Below are 18,303 nucleotides of genomic sequence, written 5' to 3' on the forward strand. Positions count from 1 at the left end.
AATGGGATACAACAGTACATTAAAAGGATTATTCACCACGACCAAGTGGGATTTATTTCCAGGGCTGCAAGGTTGGTTCAACATCCGCAAATCCATCAATGTGATACAATACATTAATAAAAGAAAGAACAAGAACCATATGATACTCTCAATAGATGCTGAAAAAGCGTTTGACAAAGTACAGCATCCCTTCCTGATTAAAACTCTTCAAAGTGTAGCGATAGAAGACACATACCTCAATATTATCAAAGCCATCTATGAAAAACCCACCGCAAATATCATTCTCAATGGAGAAAAACTAAAAGCTTTTCCGCTAAGGTCAGGAACATGGCAGGGATGTCCGTTATCACCACTGCTGTTCAACATAGTACTAGAAGGCCTAGCCTCAGCAATCAGACAACAAAAAGAAATTAAAGGCATCCAAATTGGCAAAGAAGAAGTCAAACTATCACTCTTTGCAGATGATATGATACTATATGTGGAAAACCCAAAAGGCTCCACTCCAAAACTGCTAGAACTTATACAGGAATTCAGTAAAGTGTCAGGATATAAAGTCAATGCACAGAAATCAGTCACATTTCCTTACACTAACAACAAGACAGGAGAAAGAGAAATTGAGGAGTCAGTCCCATTTACAATTGCACCCAAAACCATAAGATACCTAGGAATAAATCTAACCAAAGAGGCAAAGAATCTATACTCAGAAAACTATAAAGTCCTCATGAAAGAAATTGAGGAAGACACAAAGAAATGGAAAAATATTCCATGCTCATGGATTGGAAGAACAAATATTGTGAAAATGTCTATTCTACCTAAAGCAATCTACACATTTAATGCAATCCCTATCAAAATCCCATCCATTTTTTTAAAGAAATAGAACAAATAATCCTAAAATTTATGGAACCAGAAAAGACCTCGAATAGCCAAAGGAATATTGAAAAAGAAAGCCAAAGTCGGTGGCATCACAATTCCAGACTTCAAGCTCTATTACAAAGCTGTCATCATCAAGATAGTATGGTACTGGCACAAAAACAGACATATAGACCAATGGAACAGAATAGAGAGCCCAGAAATAGACCCTCAACTCTATGGTCAACTAATCTTTGACAAAGCAGGAGCGAAGGTCCAATGGAAAAAGACAGCCTCTTCAACAAATGGTGCTGGGAAAATTGGACAACCACATGCAGAAAAATGAAATTGGACTATTTCCTTACACCACACATGAAAATAGACTCAAAATGGATGACAGACCTCAATGTGAGAAAGGAATCCATCAAAATCCTTGAGGAGAACACAGGCAGCAACCTCTTTGACCTCAACTGCAGCAACTTCTTCCTAGGAACATCGCTAAAGGCAACAGAAGCAAGGGCAAAAATGAACTATTGGGATTTCATCAAGATCAAAAGCTTTTGGCCAGCAAAGGAAACAGTTAACAAAACCAAAAGACAACTGACAGAATGGGAGAGGATATTTGCAAATGACATATCAGATAAAGGGCTAGTATCCAAAATCTATAAAGAGCTTATCAAACTCAATACCCAAAGAACAAATAATCCAGTCAAGAAATGGGCAGAGGACACGAACAGACATTTCTGCAAAGAAGACATCCAGATGGCCAACAGACACATGAAAAAATGCTCCACATCACTCGGCATCAGGGAAATACAAATCAAAACCACAATGAGATACCACCTCTCACCAGTCAGAATGGCTAAAATTAACAAGTCAAGAAATGACAGATGCTGGCGCGGATGTGGAGAGAGGGGAACCCTCCTACACTGCTGGTGAGAATGCAAGCTGGTGCAACCACTCTGGAAAACAGTGTGGAGGTTCCTCAAAAAACTGAAAATAGAGCTACCCTATGACCCAGCAATTGCACTACTGTGTATATATCCTAAAGATACAAACGTAGTACTCTGAAGGGGCACGTGCACCCAAATGTTTATAGCAGCATTGTCCACAATAGCCAAACTGTTTGAAAGAGCCTAGATGTCCATCAACAGATGAATGGATAAAGAAGATGTGGTATATATACACAGTGGAATACTATGCAGCCATCAAAAGACATGAAATCTTTCCATTTGCGACAACGTGGATGGAACTAGAGGGTATCATGTTTAGCGAAATAAGTCAATCGGAGAAAGACAACTGTCATATGATCTCTTTGATATGAGGAAGTGGAGATGCAAGGCGGGGATTTGGGGGGAGGTAGGAAAAGAAAAAATGAAAAGATGGGTTTGGGAGGGAGACAAACCATAAAAGACTTAATTTCAAAAAACAGACTGAGGGTTGCTGGGGGGAGGGGGGACGGGAGAGGGTGGTGGGGAAATGGACATTGGGGAGGGTATGGGCTATGATGAGTGCTGTGAAATGTGTAAACCTGGCGATTCACAGACCTGTACCCCTGGGGATAAAAATACATTATATGTTTATTAAAATAAAAAAATTAAAAAAAAAGAAAGCAAATGTTCATTTTTTCACTTCTTTACCCTTCAAATTTCTCTCAAACTTTCTTTCAACATAATAGGTTATAATGAGTTTAATAATAGTTACGAGCCTTGTGCATGTACACCCATGCTTGTGAGTGTGTTTTTTTGAAATAAAAATGTACGTGAATACACATACATTTACATACCTACAACCCTTAGTATTAAATATTCTTTGATCAAACAAAGTACTTATATACATTTCATCTTTCCTCACAACATGCTTTGAAGTTGTTTATGATACCACATTGTGTTCAGCAGGAAATTAAGGCTGGAGGGATTATACCCTAACAGTTGAATAACAAAGCTGTTGGAGCTTACTGTGCACCTTTTTGAGTTCTATGGAAATGAATCATGCAGTATGTACCCATGATTTTTCAGTGTCTCTTTCAGTTCCTAAGGTAGTACACTTTATTCTTATATTTTAAAAAAAGATTTTATTTATTTTTCTATTTCACAGAGACAGAGTGAGTGCACAAACAGGCAGAGATGCAGGCAGAGGGAGAGGAAGAAGCAGGCTGCCTGCTGAGCAGAGCCTGAAGTGAGCCTTCATCTGAGCATACTGGGATCATGAACTGAGCTGAAGACAGACAATTAGCTGACTGAGCCACCCAGGTGCCCACATTGTACACTTTAAATAAGTAGAGTTTATCACATGTCATAATGTCTAGTAAATTAATTAGAATTTAGAAATTCTAGTGTTGCATGACCCAGGGTCAGATCTGGAGCACAGTTAGTTGAGTCACACTACTGGTGTGGGAGACTTCTCATCCAACTGAGAGATAGCAAAGGTTCACATGTGGATGTTAAAATAGTGGAAGTAAATTAAGAGAATTCACATCTGATAAGCTCATTTTTTAAAACAATAGACTACCTACATATATAAAAGAAGTAAAATGACATAAATTGGATCAAGGCAAAAGAGCACTACAGCCACACACCTCATGGGTGAGCCTTAGAAACCCAATCTATAGATGTCTACCTGATTTCAGACTCATGAGGAGCCCTGCTGAGATCAGAAAAACTGCCTACTGTATAATCGCCTTTAATAATAAAAACATTATACTAGGGCATTTTTAAATATTTTATTTATTTACTTGAGAGAGAGAGGGAGAGGACAAACTAGAGAGAGCATGAGCAGAGTGGGAAGGGATGTAGGTACAGAGGGGAAGATAGAAGCAGACTTCCCACTGAGTAAGAAGCCTGATGGGGGACTCCATCCTAGTGCCTGAGATTATGACCTGAGCTGAAGACAGATGCTTAACTAACTGAGTCACCCAGGCGAACCTATGCAAAGACATTTTATTGTAGGATGCTTTGTATGCAGCAATAGCTAACTGATATAATAATCAAATCAGGCAGAACTCACAGCATTTGTAATAATCTGATTCTTTTTCTCCTAGGCATTTCTTCAGATACTTCTTCATGATTACTCTGTTCTTCAAGTTTATCTCATGTAACTGAATTAAAAATTACTCCATTGAGGTTTCTTAGAGGTAACATGGGGAGGTTGGAAGAACATGTATGTGTGCATGTGAGTCTGAAGCACATGGAGTACAGGAACCCAGGGTTGCTGGTGAGTCATCCTGTACTTATGAAGATCATGTATAATGGATGATAATGTTGTTCATTCACTGTCTCTTTAGAGGTTATGGCACAATTTCAAATCGTGGGAGATATTTCATTTACAGAAATGGAAGCAATCATATTTGTATGAAGCACTGGAAAATTTCAACCAGAAACCAGAAAATAATTTAACAAATCCCCAACATGTCACCAGTCTTTCATTTTTTTAAAAAGATTTTATTTATTTATTTGACAGAGAGAGATCACAAGTAGGCAGAGAGGCAGGCAGAGAGAGAGAGAGAGAGGAGGAAGCAGGCTCTCCGCTGAGCGGAGAGCCCGATGTGGGGCTCGATCCCAGGACCCTGAGATCATGACCTGAGCCGAAGGCAGAGGCTTAACCCACTGAGCCACCCAGGTGCCCCACCAGTCTTTCATCTTAATAAATACACCTTACAAATAGACCCTAATATTCTGTAGCTCAGTAAGTAAACGAAGTGCCCGAGAAAGAAATAGTTTGCACAGAAGTAAATGTATGCTTTAATATTTTGCTTCATGATCTTTAAATTCAACTTGACTCTAAGGCCATATTACATCAACCTATTTTTTCCATATTTGTCTTTCTGTGTACATTCCACTTGGAAAAATGTATTTCCATATATATATATATATATATATATATATATATATATATATATATATTTCCCCCCACCCCCCAGTGACTATGTGAGGCATGGTGGACACAAACTTTTTAACAATAGGATCTTAAAGTGTAGATAAATTCCCATGATCAGCTATAGCCACCAGTACATCCTAGAGGAGAAGACATGTAACAAATTCTTTGACCTCAGCTGCAGCAATTTCTTGCAAAACACATCTCTAAAGGCAAGGGAAACAAAATAAAAAAAGGAACTATTCAACCTCATTAAGATAAAAAGATTCTGGACAGCAGAAGTCAACAAAACTATAAGGCAATCTATGGAACTCGAGAAGATATTTGCAAATGATGTGTCAGATAAAAGACTGATATCCAAGATCTATAAGGAACTTAAACCTAACTCTCCAGAAAATGGATAATCCAGTTAAGAAATAGGCAGAAGATATGAACCAGACCCTTCTCCAAAGAAGACCAAAAAATGGCCAAAAGACACATGAAAAAATGCTCAACATCACTAGCCATCAGGGAAATACAAATCAAAACCACAGTGACATACCACCTTACACCGTTAGAATGTCTAAAATTAACAAGCCAGGGAATAACAAATGTTGGTGAAGATGTGGAGAAATGTGAACCCACTCACACTGTTGGTGGAAATGCAAGCTGATATAGCCACTGTGGAAAACCGTATGGAGGTTCCTCAAGACATTAAAAATAGAGCTGCCCTATGGCCCAGCAATTGCACTACTAAGTATTTGCCCCAAAGATACAAATGTAGTGAAATAATGGGTCATCTGGACTCCAATGTTCATAGAAGCAATGTCCTCAATAGCTAAGCTGTGGAATGAACCAAGATGTCCTTCAACAGATGAATGGATAAAGAAGATGTGGTTCAAGTGTACAATGGAATATTACTCATTTCTCATTACTCATAATGAATACCCACCATTTGTATCAACATGGATGGAACTGGGGGGTATTAAGATAAGTGAAATAGGTCAGAGAAAGGTAATTATCATTTGGCTTTACTCATAGGTGGAATATAAGAACTAGTGCAGAGAATTCTAAGGGAAGGGAGGGAAAACTAAAGGGGAAGATATCAGAGAGGGAGACAAAGCATGAGTGACTTGTAACTCTGGAAAACAAACTGAGGGTTGCTGGAGGGGCATCTATGGGGTAACAGGTTAACTGAGTGATGGGGGATAAGGAGGGCACATGATGTGATGGGCACTGGGTGTTACATGCATCTGATGATGTATTAAACTCTATGTCTGAAACTAATGATGTACTGTATGTTGGCTAATTGAATTTAAATTAAAAAGTGCATTCTCTGGCAGAGCAGTTAAGGTAGTGATATACAAAGGAAAGATGTTCACAAAAGGGAAGTGCAGTGGTCTCAGATTTTTCTCTGTTATAAACTTATTTAAATGGCTGTGATGACTAAGAGTAGATTTTTCCATGGGAATAGAATGCAGTCAAAAAAGAAAAAATGCTCACTGTGATATATTTTATTTGAGAAGAAATTATTCTTAACCGATTCATGTAGTCCTTTGAATAAGTGAGAATGTTCTGAACATTTCACATCCAAAGTTAGGAATAACTTTGAAAGACTAGGAAAATGACAAAGGGAAAAATGTCTTGAATATCAGAGATATCACAAAGCTTAATAAAACGAGTTTCATAAATTATACGGAAAGGTAAGCAAAATAGAAATTCTAGGAAAAAAAATAAAAAAGACATGTACCACTTCCACAATCTGATCAAAGTATCTAAACATTTGGTGTAAGAGAATGGTTGTGTTTCATTCTTCTACACATAGCTGTCCATTTTTCCTGGCACCATTTATTGAAGAGACAGTCATTTTTCCCCTGTATATTTTTTCCTGCTTTGTCGAAGATTAGTTGACCATAGAGACAAGAGTCCATAACTGGGCTCTCTACTCTGCTCCACTGGTCTATGTGTCTGGTTTTGTGCCAGTACCATGCTGTCTTGGTGATCACAGCTTTATAGGAAAGCTTGAAATCAGGCAATGTGATGCCCCCAGTTTTGTTTCTCTTTTTCAGCATTTCCTTAGCAATTCAGGGTCTCCTCTGATTCCATACAAATTTTAGGATTGTTTGCTCCAGCGTTTTGAAAAATGCCGGTGGTATTTTGATTGGAATGGCGTTGAAAGTATAGATTGCTCTAGGCAGTATAGACATTTTAACAATGTTTATTCTTCTGATCTATGAGCATGGCATGGTCTTCCATCTTTTTGTGTCTTCTTCAATTTCTTTCATGAGTGTTCTGGAGTTCCTCGAGTACAGATCCTTTACCTCTTTGGTTAGGTTTATTCCCAGGTATCTATGGTTCTTGGTGCTATAGTAAATGAAATCAATTCTCTAATTTCCCTTTCTGTATTTTCATTGTTAGTGTATAAGAAAGCAACTGATTTCTGTACATTTATTTTGTATCCTGCCACATTACTGAATTGCTATATGAATTCTAGTAGTTTGGGGGTGGAGTCTTTTGGGTTTTACATATAAAGTATCATGTCATCTGTGAAGTGAGAGAGGTTGACTTCTTCATTGTCAGTTTGAATACCTTTCATTTCTCTTTGTTGTCTTATTGCTGTTGCTAGGACTTTTATTTTGTTCAGATTGTGGGCCCTGCAATTGTGGGCACTTCCTCAGCTCTGTGAAGATTCATGCTTTTAGAGCTGCCATCTCACAGAATCTCATCAGAGCCCTCTTTATGTCTTTGTTTCTAAGGCTATAGATGAAGGGATTAAGCATGGGTGTGACCACCATGTACATCACTGAGGCTACTGCACTTGAGTGGGAGCTCTGGGTAGCAGCAGAGCTAAGGTACACTCCTAGGCTTGTACAATAAAATAAAGCGACAACTGAGAGGTGAGATGCACAGGTTGAAAATGCTTTATATTTGCCCTGAGATGATGAGATCCTATGTATGGAGGAAACTATCTTAGAGTAAGAGTAAAGGATACCAATGAAGGGACCACCAGCCAACAACATAGCTGCAAAATATATCACCATGTTATTGAGAAAGGTGTCAGAACATGCAAGTTGGATCATCTGATTGATTTCACAGAAAAAGTGGGGGATTTCGAAGACTGTGCAGAAAGACAGCGGCAACACCATAGAAGTTTGTAACAAGGAATGCGAGGCACTCAGAATCCAGGACATGAGAACCAGCAGTCCACAAAGCCAGGGGTTCATGATGACTGTGTAATGCAGTGGGTGACAGATGGCCACAAAGCGGTCATAAGCCATCACAGTCAGGAGAAAGATGTCTAGCCCTGTAAACAGCATGAAAAAATACATCTGTGTGATGCAGCCTGCACAGGTTATGACTTTGCTCTGAGTCTGGATGTTAAACAGCATCTTCGGGATTGTGGTGGAGGTGAAGCAGATGTCTACAAAGGATAAGTTGGTGAGGAAGAAGTACATGGGGGTGTGGAGGTGGGAGTGAGAGCTGACAGCCAGGATGATGAGCAGGTTTCCAAACAGCGTGATCAGGTACATGGAAAGGAAAAATCCAAATATGATTGGCTGCAATTCTGGTTCCTCTGAAAATCCCAGAAGCTGGAACTCTGAAATTCCTGTATTGTTTCCTGGGTCCATGCAGTGGAGTGACTACCAGCACAAACGAAAATAACATGACTAATTTTCACAAAAATGGTCATTGCTCACATTGTGGAAATGCAACAATTTATATTTTCCAGTTAAGAAGACTTATTGCAATATTATGTGAATAGATTTGGGCCTCTTGAGAGGATTCTGATTCCTCTCTTATTAGGAATTTTCATTGCAACATCAGATGTTCCCCAAAATGTCAGGTATTATACAGTTTTATTAAGAAATTATTTCATGCATTTGAGAAATATATTGAATGCCAACCATGTTTTGGGAATTCTAGTCATAAAGTAGTGGGCGTTGAATAGCAAAAGTCCTTACAATTCAATGATGGTTAAAGGATAGAAGCAGATATAAAAATTAAATAATCATGAGACAGGGACAGATGTTCTAGAGAAAACAAAAGCAGGTTAAGACAGTGCATGGGGTGTTATGTTGGGTGTTCAGTCAAGATTGGCTTAGAGGGTGGCATTTGAATAGATACCTCATGGAAGAGAGGATGGAAGAGAGGAGGTCTTCCAGAACAGGTGGTTCTGTTCTGTTCTTCGAACAGCTGGTTCGAAGGCCCTACTAAGTGCTTCTGTCAGAAACTCAAGGCTCAGAAGGAAGCGAGTATGTAGGGAAGTGATGAGAATTGGTGGTAATGAATTTCATAGAATCAAGTGGACTCATAGCTGCTTAAATTTCAAGACACAGGGAGTTCATGGTCCACAATATTGCATTATATGATTTTGTTCCAATAAGGTCCTGTCCATTGACACCCCTCCTTAGTATAAACTGATGTTTAAGTTTGGCCGGTGTATTATAAGGATCTCATTGAACGAGAAGAGCTTGTGTATCTCTGCTCTGAGGATTCTCTCACTCATCAAGTTGCCCAGAGGAATGTGCATATGCACACCCACACACATTGTCACGTGTACCCAAGATAGCACACTGTGTCTTTCTGATGTCTGATACTCTATGTACCTGTCACTTCCCTGCCACCCACTCCAACACATTGTTTAGGATACAAATGCATACACAATCATATAGCCCTTACAATAAGGAATACAGAAATAGGACCCAGAAATTCCTTTTCATAGCTTTCCAGGGACAAATCATCTTGTGGCTCCATTTTGTAATGGCCATTTCCTGACCTGTGTGTAAAGAAACGTAAAAAATTGTGCTCAACACTTAGGGTCTTTTCTGGTTTCCTACAAATTTTAGATTGTTTGTTCCTGCTATGTAAAAAATGGTGGTGGTATTTTGATAAGGATTGCATTGAATATGTAGATTGCTTTGGAGGGCATAGACATTTTAATCATTTTTTTCCTTCCAATCCATGAGCATGGAATGTTTTTACATTTATTTGTGCCTTCTTCAAATCTATCACAAGTGTTCTACAGTTTTCAGAGTACAGATCTTTTTTTTAAAATTATTTATTTATTTTCAGCATAACAGTATTCATTGTTTTTTCACCACACCCAGTGCTCCATGCAATCTGTGCCCTCCCTAATACCCACCACCTGCTTCCCCCAACCTCCCACCCCCCACCCCTTCAAAACCCTCAGGTTGTTTTTCAGAGTCCATAGTCTCTCATGGTTCACCTCTCCTTCCAATTTCCCTCAACTCCCTTCTCCTCTCCATCTCCCCTTGTCCTCTATATTATTTGTTATGCTCCACAAATAAGTGAAACTATATGATACTTGACTACAGAGTACAGATCTTTTACCTCTTTGGTTAGGTTTCTTCCTAGATATCTTGTGGTTTTTGGTACAACTGTAAACATCTAAGAGACACATGAAAAAAGGATGACTATCACTCACCATCAGGAAATTACAAATCAAAACCACTGTGATACCACTTCAAACAATCAGAATTGCTAAAATAAACAACTCAGGAAACAGCAGGTGTTGGCTTAGATGTGGACAAAGGGGAACACTCTTATGCTTATGCTTTTGGTTGGAATGCAAACTGATGCAATCACTCTGCAAAACAGTATGGAGGTTCCTCAAAAAGTTAAAGACAGAGTTACCCTATGACTCCTCAATTACACTGCTAGGTATTTATCCAAAGGGTAAAAACATGGTGATTTGAAGGGCACATATACATCAATTTTTTAAAAAAAGATTTTACTGATTTGCCTGAGAGAGAGTGTAAGCAAGGTGATGAGCAGAGGCAGAGGGAGAAGCAGGCTCTCCACTGAGCAAGGAGCCTGATGGTGGACTCAGTCCCAGAACCCTGGGATCATGACCTGAGCTGAAGGCAGATGCTTAACTGACTGAGCCACCCAGGTGTCCCCTCCTTAATGTTTATTGCAGCAATGTCCAAAATAGCTAAACTATGGAAAGAGATCAGATGTCCATCAACAGATGAATAGATAAAGAAGTTGTGGTGTACATACACAATTCAATATAACTCAGCCATTAAAGAATAAAATTTTGCCATTTGTAATTACATGATGGAGTTAGAGTATATATATATAAAGTGAAATAAGCTAGTCAGAGAAAGACAAATACCGTATGATTTCATTCATATGTGGAATTTAAGAAAGAAAGCTAATGAACATAGGGGAAGGGAAGGGAAAATAAAATAAGATAAAAATGGAGAGGGAGGGAAACCATAAGAGACTCTTGATTATAGGACACAAACTGAGAGTGGCTGGAGGGGAGGTAGATGGGAGATAGGGTAATTGGGTGATTGACATTAAGGAAGGCGCATGATGTAATGTGCACTGGGTGGTAAAATATTTTTTTAAAAATCTTATTTATTTGAGAGAGAGTGTGAGCGAAGGGAAGCACATGAGCAGGGGCAGAGGGAGAGGGGGAGGGAGAAGCAGACTCCCCTGCTGAGTGGACATGGGACTTTATCCCACAACCCTGAGATCATGACTTAAGCTGAAGGCAGATTTTGCCAACTGAGCCACTCAGACACCCCTGCACTGGGTGTTTTAGGCAACTGGTGACTCACTAAATTTCACCTCTGAAACTAATTATGAACATGAACACTGGTCAGAAATATGTATATAGCAATATTTGGGAGCAGTAAGTATGAAAAAGGACATTCACTTTCATTTTTTGGACAGCAGGTATCCACAAGTGAATAATACTAAGATGATAGATCAATTCTTTTGAGGGGGAGAAAACCCTAGAAAAAGCAATGGAGGAAATATACTATGATTAACTCACAGACTTTACCACACAAAACTTACAGACTCTCACACATTCTGCACAAATACATCTACACACACATAAACAAGCAAAATGGCAAGTATCTAAATTGGTGAAATCAAGAGCAATTAAGGATGGCATGTATTGCACAGAGCCCTGGGTGTTATAAGCAAACAATGAATCATGGAACACCACATCAAAAACTAATGATGTACTGTATGATGAAAAACAGAACACAGTAATAAAAAAAGAATGTAATAAAAAACAGGAATAAAACCACTCTGATCCCACTGGAAACACCATGGACTCCCACAGACAATTTTCTATGAAGAAAGTGAGTGGCTAGCTAAGCCAGACTATATTCAGGCTCTCAAGTAATGGGATAATTATAAAGAAAGCTCACTAGCATACTCCTTTTCACATAATACATGTAAAAATTTTCACTTGAATACTCAAGAGAGAAGAGGTACAGTATGCTTCATGTACTGCTCTTGCAGAGATGTACCAGCAAGAATTCTTTTGTCAGGAATTTTCTCCTTAGTGCAGAAATGTAGTCTACTATGTCCCAACTTAAAAATGAAAAGACATATCCTCACTTCACTGTATGTCCCTCCACAGCTATGACTTGAATTTTCTACCACAGTTACCTGAAAATATCCTTGGTCTCGTGTCCTATTTTATGCTTCCCATCCCTTGTCGTATTGGGTTTCCACTATTACGATTTAGTTGTTAATGTTGAACCTTGTATTTCTGAGTTCAACATTAACTTCTATTTCTAGCATCACAAATACATTAATGAATCAATCAGTGAATTTCTTAATCATGCCAGCAAACAGCCACAGCAAACTCTCAGCTCTGGGCTAGGCTGGATTGGCCCTCAGGTGACCTCAGGTACATGCTTTTGACTTTCATTCTCCTGACCTTCTCCTTCAGTCCCTACTGGGTGGTAAAACTTATCCAGATGCGGTCTCTGTGAGGAAGGTCTCTACATGGAAATCAAAATACCTGTCTGGTTGGTAGATGGTGGAAGATGAAGCTCTGTCCCCAGACAAGAGAGCAGGAATGGGTCAAACGTCAGTGCCCCATGCAGACTTAGGACTGCACAAGAAATGCCCAGGTCTTATCCAGTTTGAGGTTGTCTGTGCTGTGCGACTGCAGCAGGGGAAGCATTTACAGCTACTTTGGTCTGATCATTAGGCACATTTCCCTCTTTTTACTCCCACCTTTAGGCACATGATTTCCCTGAGGGACACCAGTTTGACACAGAGGACATTTTTCTTGTTGAATTTTTTTCCTAGGAGACTGGGTGATAAACCAGGTGAAGTCAGTTTTTCTTACTTTTTTCTATGACTTCTTCTGCCTTTCAGAGATCTAACTCCCAACACCTTATTCCACTCCTGAATGAGAATTTTCTCCTGTTTAAGCTTGGGGAGTGAGTCTTGATTAGGTCCCTTGGGTCCTTCAAAACATTGACTTCCTTATGGTGGAGACACAACTCCTGATATCTCTAGAGCATTACTTTTCCCTTTTTCAACAAAGATGAAATTTTGTTCCTTTCATATAAAATCCTGGACTCTACACTTCTTGGCTTCCTGACAGTTTTGCCAAAACAATTAGGCATGGACGGGACTGGAGGAGATTATGCTGAGTGAAATAAGTCAAGCAGAAAGAGTCAATTATCATATGGTTTCACTTATTTGTGGAGCATAACAAATAACAAGGAGGACATAGGGAGATGGAGAGGAGAAGGGAGATGAGGGAAATTGGAAGAGGAGATGAACCATGAGAGACTATGGACTCTGAAAAACAATCTGAGGGTTTTGAAGGGGCTGGGGGTGCGAGGTTGGGGGAGCCAGGTGGTGGGTTTTAGGGCGGGCACAGACTGCATGGAGCACTGATTTCTGTTAGGCTGAAAGGAAATTAATTAAAAAAAATCCATTCCATCACCAAAAAAAAAAAAATTAGGAATTTCACACTTCTATCAAAAGTTCAGACTATGACTTAGAATGTCACTATAAAATGTTTGTTAATTTTAAGGGATATATTTAGAACTTTCTCTGCAATATAATCTGAGTTAACACCATATAGGTGTTGCCTGATTTAATTTTTATAAAAGCCATTCTGTGAGAAAGCACTAGTGTGAACTCCATTCCCCATGGAGACATGGAGCTTGAAGAATTTAGTGATCTTCTCAAAGTTATCATTGCAGAAAAGGATGGGTGTTGATTACCTCCTCTCAGGATGCTCCCAGTTTTCAAACTCTGTGCCAGTGGTCGCAAGCAGAAGTGTGTTTTTCCCCTGGGCATATCTGGAAATGTCTGAGGTATGCTGCTAAACACTTCCAATGAGCAGAACAACTCCCAACACAAATAAGGACCCTGCCTCAAAGTTCAGATTGAGAATGTGAGAAAATATACTCTAGACCAGCACTTCTCCAACTTCAAAGTGCATAGGAATCACCTAGGATTCTAGCTTAAAGGCCGATTAGCAGCTGCTGGTGGGCCCAGGAGTTCATCATTTCTAACAAGTTCCTGGCTGATGTTGGTGCTGTCAGGGCGTGGTCTGTGGGCCACTCTTTGAGAAGCAAGGCTGTGATCCTGTGATAGAGTAAGGTGCAGGTATATCTTCCTCACAAAAGAATCTTGTTTGCATAAAATTTTGAATAACTAGTGTATTCAGTCATTCTAGGGGCTGTGATAAGTTCTGTTTATTAGAACCCTTCAATGGCACTGAAAAAAAAAACTTTCGGAAAAGACTTTCTAGTAGGTAGAATAAGAAACTCTTCATTAGTTTTTGCTTTTGACACTTTTTTTAAAGATTATGTTCAGTTAAGCAACTTATAGCACATCATTAGTTTTTGGTGTAGTGTTCAAAGATTCATTAGTTGTGTACAACACACAGTGTTAAGTGATCTACGTTCTAGTACCTAGAAAATTAAATATGTTATTTTTTATAGGAAGAGGAAGGTTAAGGTCCCAAGTGGAATAAGGCTGCTAGGCAGCTCAGCTTAAACTAAGATTGGCCAAGATTATGCTGGTGGAACTAACATAACCCTCAGAGTCCTCTGAATTCGGGAGAGGAAGGAAGAATAGTTGTTTCAGAAAGAGATGGAAGATGCCATGTCGCTGGCCTTGAAGTTGGAGAAAGGGCAGTGAGCCAAAGAATGCCTACTGTCACTAGAAACAGTAGGAAAGAAAAGAGTCTCTCCTGTAGCACCCAGAAGGAAACAGGCCCTGCAGATATCTTGATTTTAGCCCACTGACACTTATTTCAGGCTTCTGACTTCCATAACAGTAAGAGCATAAATTTGCGTTTTGAAGTCTCTAGTGTGGTAATTTGTTAGAGCAGAAATAAGAATGTAATAGACATTTATCCAATAAAACTGTTTTGGGGGCACCTGGATGGCTCCGTGGGTTAAAGCCTCTGCCTTCAGCTCAGGTCATGATCCCGGGGTCCTGGAATTGAGCCCCGTATCGGGCTTTCTGCTTAGAGGGGAGCCTGCTTCCTCCTCCTCCTCTCTCTCTGCCTGCCTCTCTGCTTACTTGTGATCTCTCTCAAATAAATAAATAAATAAATCTTTAAAAAAACTGTTTCGAAGCAAACAAATTATGGTTTCTCAATTAATTCATTTCTCTACCCTTGGGTAATGGCACTTTGTGTTGAAATGCCACCTTAACTGGAAGAAAAAAGTATAAAGTAAATTTGGAGCTTCTGCTCCATTGCTGAAATGGAATGGAAATGGTGAATTCCCCATTGCAAGTATTTAAATGTGAATTTCTTTCTTTCTCTCTTTCTTTCTTTCTTTGTTTGTTTTTATAATGAATTTATTATTTTGGAGAGAGAAAGAGACACAGAGAGAGTGCCCATGCTGAACAGAGGAGGGCCAAAGGAAGTAGGAATGAGAATCCTTCAGCAGATTCTTCACTGCATGGAGCCTGAGATGGTGTTCAAATCCATTCCCTGATACCATGCTGTCAGCCAAAATCAAGAGCTGGACCCTTAAATACTGAGCCATCCAAGCGCCCCTTTTATTTATGTTTGAAGTAATCTCTATGCTCAGTGTAGGGCTTCAACTCAGACCCTGAGATCAGGAGTTGCATGCTCCAGTTGCCTGACTGGCTCAGTTGGTGGAGTAGGTGACTCTTGATCTCAGGATTATAGGATTGTTTTACAGATTATTTTACACATTGTTTTACAGTTTACTTAAAAACAAGATCTTTAAAGAAAAAAAAAAGGAGTTGTTGCTCCACTGACTGAGCAGCCAAGTGCCCTGTGAATTTACATTTAAATATAATTTTATTTTAGAATATAAATTCTGACTGTGAGTCATTTGTTCATTGAGACTAAAAAAGGAATTCTTTACTAAAATTAATGTTTGCCTGGGGAGAGACAAGATGGCGGGGAAGTAGGAGGAGGCGCCTTTTCAACCTGTACCCTAAAGTGAGATGATTACCTACCAAAGAACTCCGATTACCCATGAAATCAGCCTGAGATCAGAATTATACATGTCTGGATCTCTACAGGGGCAGAAGATGCCAGTGGGCAGGTAAAGTGGAGTGGACACATCGGACTGATATCGGAAGATAAACAAAAGGGGGAGGGAGCCACCAGAGGGGACCGATTGGAAAATAATACCCCAATACGAGAGTGCCCTGCATCTGGGGACCAGCATTAACTTGGAGTCTGGTTGAAAGCACTCAAAAGAGCAAAGGATCTTGGGGGGAAATTGTGGGAATCGGGGCAGCTAGGGACAGGGGCTTAAGTCCGCAGACCCAGAACAGCCTTCCCTGGCGCTGAGCCAGAGAGTGCAGCAGAAAAACCAGGTCTTGGTCCCTGAGCTGCCAGCACGCCCGAGAACGAGTGGAGTCTGGCTCCTGTGAGGGGCTGGGAGCCACGCCAGATGGCAGAACGCGCACCTTGCCTGGGATGCATGCGTGCCCCACCCTCCCCTGAGAGAGGTGCAAGAACGCCCAGCCAGGTGTTCTGGGACCCACGCCATGCTAGAGCCGGAGACGCCTGCGCCCCACACCCTCCCCTGGGAGAGGTGCGTGCTAGCCCGGTGCTCTTAGACCTGGAAAGACCAGGCAGTCCCAGGCCCGGCCAGCGGGAAAATCTCAGTGTGCAATCGCTGCTTGGAACCTCTCTGGCGGTCTGGAGCTGCCCAGACAGCCGCCGCTGCCGTGGTTTTGCATAAAAGCAGGAGATCCTGCGTTCCCACGGACCGCAACTCAGAACCTGCTCTGCCAGCGGCCCAGCTGCTGGCAGTACCTGCAGGGGAGCAGACTGAGGCTTCTCTCTGAGAGGGAGGTCGGGGTGCAGTTTGCTTTCCTCTAAACCTCCAAAACCTATCAAAAGCTGTGAAGGTGAGAGAAAAGAAGTGAACAAACATAAAAACCTCCAGAGAACAAAAGCCTGAAAAATCTGTTTTCCTCAGAGCCCACCCCCTTGAGGGGGGCTAGAGGACTTAACTCAGGGAACATCATTGACTGAAAACCCACGTGGCAGCCCCCTCCCCCAGAAAACAAATCAGGAAAGAAAAAAAAAAAAGACTACAAGAGAACAACCACCACTACTTCATAGATACAACTTTTATTTTTAACTCATTCCCACTATTCTGGTTCATTTTTTTTCTATATAGATAATTGTTTAACCTATTTACCATCACAGTGAGATGTCCAGTATATCAAATTCCATAATACACTTCTAACGTGAATTTTCTGATACATACACATGTGTTTTTCTTTTGCTTTTCTATTTTTTTAATTTTTTTAAAAAATTTTAGTTTAGTTTAGTCCAGTTTATTCCTTTTTTATTTTTATTTTCTAATATTCATATAGAGTTAAACTTCAAGGTAACCCCCTTTCTCCAATCAATGCTACCCCTATAGGTAAACCAATTTTTAATCCCCCTTTATCTTAGGAAAGTTGAGTCCTTTAACAAAGATATCAAGATACATCCAGGAAGAATCAAAATAACCTTCCTAGCCCACACTGAGAATCTATAACCACGCTCCCATCTTTTTCTTCTGCCAGTGTCTCTGTGTATTTATGTTTGTCTTGATAGTATATAAATCTTATACTTGAGGTTCTTTTTGACGAGGTTCTTACTTTTTTTGCTTATATATATATATTTTTTTTCTCTCACCATATACTTTTATCAGTCTTTTTGTTTGTCTGTTTTTGTTTGTATACGTCATAAATCTTACCCTGGAGCCCATTTGGGCTGAACCTTCTCCTTTATCTTCCCTTTTTTTCCTGTCTCTCTCTCTCTCTCTCTTTTCTTTTTTCTCTCATTTGGGTGGGGAATCCTGAGTGCTCAGAAGCGTTCCAGGGTGCACCTTGACTGCACCACGGTCGATACATCCAGCTACATCTGTCCAGTCATCTCTCACCAAAATGACTAGGTGGAGGAATCCCCAACAGAAGAAAAATACAGAGGAAGGGCCTTCTGCAACAGAGTTAATGGCTATCAACATAGACAATATGTCAGAAAGAGAATTCAGGCTAACAGTTATGCAGGCAATAGCTAGGTTGGAGAAAGCCATGGATGACGAAATGGAATTGATTATGGCAGAATTGAAAGCCACCAGGGATGATGTTCATAATGTTAGGGCAGAGCTGAAGGCCACCAGGGATGAGGTTCACAATGCTCTCAATGAGTTCCAATCTCATCTAAATTCTCTAAAAGCTAGGGTAACTGAGACAGAAGATAGAATTAGTGATCTGGAGGACAAACAGATAGAGAGAAAGGATCAGTAGGAAGCCTGGGACAAACAGCTTAGAAGCCACGAAAACAGAATCAGGGAAATAAAT

At 40.1% G+C, this 18,303-nt stretch overlaps 2 protein-coding genes across 2 annotated transcripts in view; one reads left to right on the top strand and one right to left on the bottom strand.

Annotated features, from left to right (window-relative positions):
* The window catches only part of LOC308351402 (olfactory receptor 7E24-like), a gene marked incomplete at both ends in the record, with an annotated part of 41,666 nt that extends 33,336 nt beyond the window's left edge, over nucleotides 1-8,330 (bottom strand). The window contains one exon of the mRNA XM_080817018.1: nucleotides 7,398-8,330. Within this exon, the coding sequence (XP_080673144.1) occupies nucleotides 7,398-8,330 (933 nt within the window). The remainder of the gene's footprint in view (nucleotides 1-7,397) is intronic.
* The window catches only part of LOC308351366 (olfactory receptor 7C2-like), a gene marked incomplete at both ends in the record, with an annotated part of 88,167 nt that overhangs the window by 53,297 nt on the left and 16,567 nt on the right, over nucleotides 1-18,303 (top strand). The gene's annotated exons all lie outside the window — the stretch shown is intronic.

The sequence above is a fragment of the Martes martes genome (genome assembly GCF_963455335.1).
Source record: "Martes martes genome assembly, chromosome: 1".
Taxonomy (NCBI): Eukaryota; Metazoa; Chordata; class Mammalia; order Carnivora; family Mustelidae; genus Martes; species Martes martes.